At 56.3% G+C, this 3,278-nt stretch overlaps 1 protein-coding gene across 1 annotated transcript; it reads right to left on the bottom strand.

Annotated features, from left to right (window-relative positions):
- Window positions 1-833: 833 nt before the first annotated feature.
- LOC147983513 (UDP-glucosyltransferase UGT13248-like) lies at window positions 834-2,647 on the bottom strand. The gene is made up of 3 exons (XM_087542997.1): window positions 1,927-2,647; window positions 1,385-1,769; window positions 834-1,273 (listed from the first exon to the last, which is right to left on the bottom strand). Exons 1-3 carry the CDS (start codon window positions 2,566-2,568, stop codon window positions 951-953), a joined length of 1,350 nt encoding a protein of 449 aa, XP_087399123.1. The 5' UTR covers window positions 2,569-2,647; the 3' UTR covers window positions 834-950.
- Window positions 2,648-3,278: the final 631 nt, after the last annotated feature.

Genomic DNA, 3,278 nt, shown 5'->3' with positions numbered 1-3,278 from the left:
CGTCGTCGGACGACGAATCATCGGAGTCGCAAATGAAATTGTGGAAAAAGAACTCGTCGGCGGAGTCCATTTTCGTACCTTAGCAAACTGTCGAACAACTTGCGGGCGTCGAAGAAGGAGACGACCGCGAGGGGAGACGCGGCGCCCATAGACCAGCTAGCTGCCCGGCTGGCGTCCGACGAGTGTGACGGCGTCCGACGAGCGTGCCAGTCGTATGTGGCGGGGGCGGCGAGGCGTCTTCTTGGTCGCGGGCGGCTGTGCGGTGGGGGAAGCGGCGGCGAGAACTAGTTTGCTCCCCGGCGGCGGCGGGCGACTGGGGGCAGGGGCGGCGTTGCTGGGCGGATGTGGAGGCGGCGGCAGCTGGAAGAGTTGTCGCAAAAATGGGCGGCGACGTCGGTGACGGAGGAGGCGGGGGGCGAGGGTTGCTTGTTGGCCGGGGGGAGGGAGGCCAATGTGCCACAGACCAGCGGGCCCGGAGACAGGAGTAGGCGACCGCGCGCGCGTCCGTCGCGTGTCCGCGCGGACGCAAATCAGGCTTAAAAATGGGTCGGGAATGGGTTGCCCGCGGACGAAAAACGGACGCGCGTCCGTTTAGGTCGGCGCGTTGGGCCGCCTTTTCTGTCCGCACCGACCCAAATGGACGGCCGCGGACGAAATGGGTCGCCCCATTGAAGTTGCTCTTAGTGACACAGGAGAACATCACAAAATTCAAGCTTCACAACTCGGGATCTCACATCATTATCACTCGTTCCATACCTTTTATAACTACTCCCTCCGTTCCAAATTACTTGTCATAGAAATGAATGTATTTAGAACTGAAATACATTTAGATATATCCATACATGTGACAAGTAATTTGAAACGGAGGAAGTAGTTTTTAGCAACTGCTCGGATTTTACAACAAAGTTCAGTGTAGTAGGAACAATCTCTCATAAAAAATGGCCTTAATTTCATAAATATTTGGCAGCAAAATCTGCAATGTTTTTGTCAGAGCTCCCTCCTTCCTGCATAGCCTCTTTGGCCTTCTGCATCCACTTAGAAGAATTTCTCTTATACTCTTCTCCACCCATCACCTCCTTGATGCACCTCTCCATCTCCTCCCTTCTCACCAAGCCTTTCTCGTCTCGACGCGCACGCAGGCCGATCCCCCACGCGCTCTCCACGTACTTTGCGGTGGTCGGTTGGTCCGCCCATTGCGGTATTGTGATCATGGGTACACCGGTGGCAATTGCTTCAGTTGTCGAGTTCCATCCACAATGCGTCAAGAAACAACCTGCATCGTCACCACAATGGTTTGCATGCTTAGCTTTTATTCATTGTCAAATTCCACTAAGAATTGTCAGCCTTATTGCTGTATGCTCAGAAATTTGGGTTCATTTCATACCTGTGGCCCTGTGAACCAATACCTCCAGTTGAGGGCAAAATGAGACAATTAGGCCTTTCCTGTTGCATTTGTCATGGAGTTCTTGGGGCAACTTATCTGCCTCGTTGGACCTCAACACCCAAAGGAAGGGCTGTCCGGAGTTGCACAATCCATGACCTAGCTCCTCTAGTTGGGTCGTCTCGAGGTTGGCGACCGTGCCATAGGATGCGAGGAGCACAGAGCAAGGAGCCTGCTTGTCGAGCCATGCCATGCACGAAGAGGTGCTCGAGACGAGGTTGAAGCCGTAGGCCTTGTTCGACAGCAGGCGATCATCGTCTAGATAGAACGACGGTAATGTCGGGCCGACCGTCTTTGCACGCCATTTGGATTGCATGTAGTCAGCCTCCTGCTCAATTCCAAATTTGGCGAATCAAATTCGTGATACACAAAAGAATTTCAAGCACTGTTGGCACTCCAATATTTGAATGTCCTATGTCAGCATACCTGTTCCTGCGGCATGATTTCAGCTGGTCAAAACAACAAACAGGTGGTGGTCAGCTCACCATTGGCTCGAGGTCGCGGAAGGAGTTGACGAGCACGTGATCGGCCTGGTCCAGCCCGTCGAACTGCGACAGCGCCGATTCCGTGAACGCCGGGTACCACGCCGGCGCGGCGACGAACGGCGGCACGTCGTCGGGCCCGAGCTCCACGGAGAGCCTGCCCCGGAGCGCGCGCCCGTCCGCGAGCGGCAGCGGCACCCGCCCCGCGGAGACCTCGCCGTAGACCACGTCCACCGCGCACATCTGCGTGAAGAAGGCGGCGGCGGCCACGCCGGCCTCCCGCGCCACGCGCCGCGCCCACGGCAGGTGCGAGTCGTACACGAGCACCCGTACGTCGTCGGCGAGGAGGAGCGACGCGAGCGTGTCGGAGCCGGCGGCCTCCATGCGGCGCAGGTACTCGGCGGTGTCGGCGCACGAGGCGATGCCGCCGGCGTCGAAGCCGTCGGAGATGGCGGCCACGGGGAAGGGGCACTGGGTGGTGGGGGTGGCGGAGAGGACGTGGCGGGTGAGGACGAGGGTGGGGCGGAGGCCGTGGTAGGCGAGGCGGCGGCCGAGCTGGAGCATGGGGTTGGCGTGGCCCTGCATGCCCGGGAACGGCAGGAGCAGGACGCGGCCGCCGGCGACGGTGGTGTCTGCGCTGTCCATGGTGACTGATGAGCTGCCTGCGCACGCTCTGCTCTTCTCTCAGGACTGAGGAATTAAGTAAGTAAAAAAGTGATGCGGTGAAGTGGCGCGCAAGTTCTTCCGCTTGGATCGGGAGTGGTTGGCGGGGAATGAATGAAAAAAAAATGTTATCTTTGGAGGCGGGGATGAAGAAATGTTCAAATTCGCTTTGAATTGATGCACGTGATGCTGCGTTGGATGCTTCCTCCGTACCAATAGTAGAGGTATACGAGGCATGTCAAAATATTTTGGTACGTACAAGAGCATCTACCAGCAAAATTGACAAATTTAACCTATGGACAAAATCAAATTACAGAATGAACTGTCCGTTGAAACTATTTCACGCGGCTGACTTTTTTGTGTGACGCCCGACACTAAGACGCCACACTACACTGTGCAACGCCTCACAGATAGGCGCTACATGACTGGCCAGCGTCGCACCCGTGTAATCCGAAATTTACTAAGTCAGTGTGCAGCGCCTGAAAGCTAGGCGCCACACTATACAGTGTAGCGCCTAGCTTCCAGGCGTTGCACTAGTGGTTGCTTTATTTTGTAGTGCAACCACTAGTGCAGCGCCTGAAAGCTAGGCGCCACACTATACAGTGCAGCGCCTAGCTCTTAGGCTCTGCACAATAACTTAGCAATTTTTAGGCAGTTTGGGATGCAACACTGGCCAGACGTGTAACGCCTAT

The sequence above is a fragment of the Triticum urartu genome, chromosome 2A, assembly GCF_056163025.1.
Source record: "Triticum urartu cultivar PI428250 chromosome 2A, HENAU_Tu73, whole genome shotgun sequence".
Lineage (NCBI taxonomy): Eukaryota > Viridiplantae > Streptophyta > Magnoliopsida > Poales > Poaceae > Triticum > Triticum urartu.
This window is presented reverse-complemented; position numbering and strand designations above follow the sequence as displayed.

What these genes read in the sequence shown, in the direction of transcription:
- LOC147983513 (XM_087542997.1), bottom strand. Translation starts at nt 2,568, where the DNA reads ATGGACAGCGCAGACACCACCGTCGCCGGCGGCCGCGTCCTGCTCCTG. An exon ending in TCCGCGACCTCGAGCCAATG is followed by an intron (nt 1,770 to 1,926) that starts GTGAGCTGACCA and finishes GGAATTGAGCAG; the next exon opens with GAGGCTGACTACATGCAATC. An exon ending in ATTGGTTCACAGGGCCACAG is followed by an intron (nt 1,274 to 1,384) that starts GTATGAAATGAA and finishes GTGACGATGCAG; the next exon opens with GTTGTTTCTTGACGCATTGT.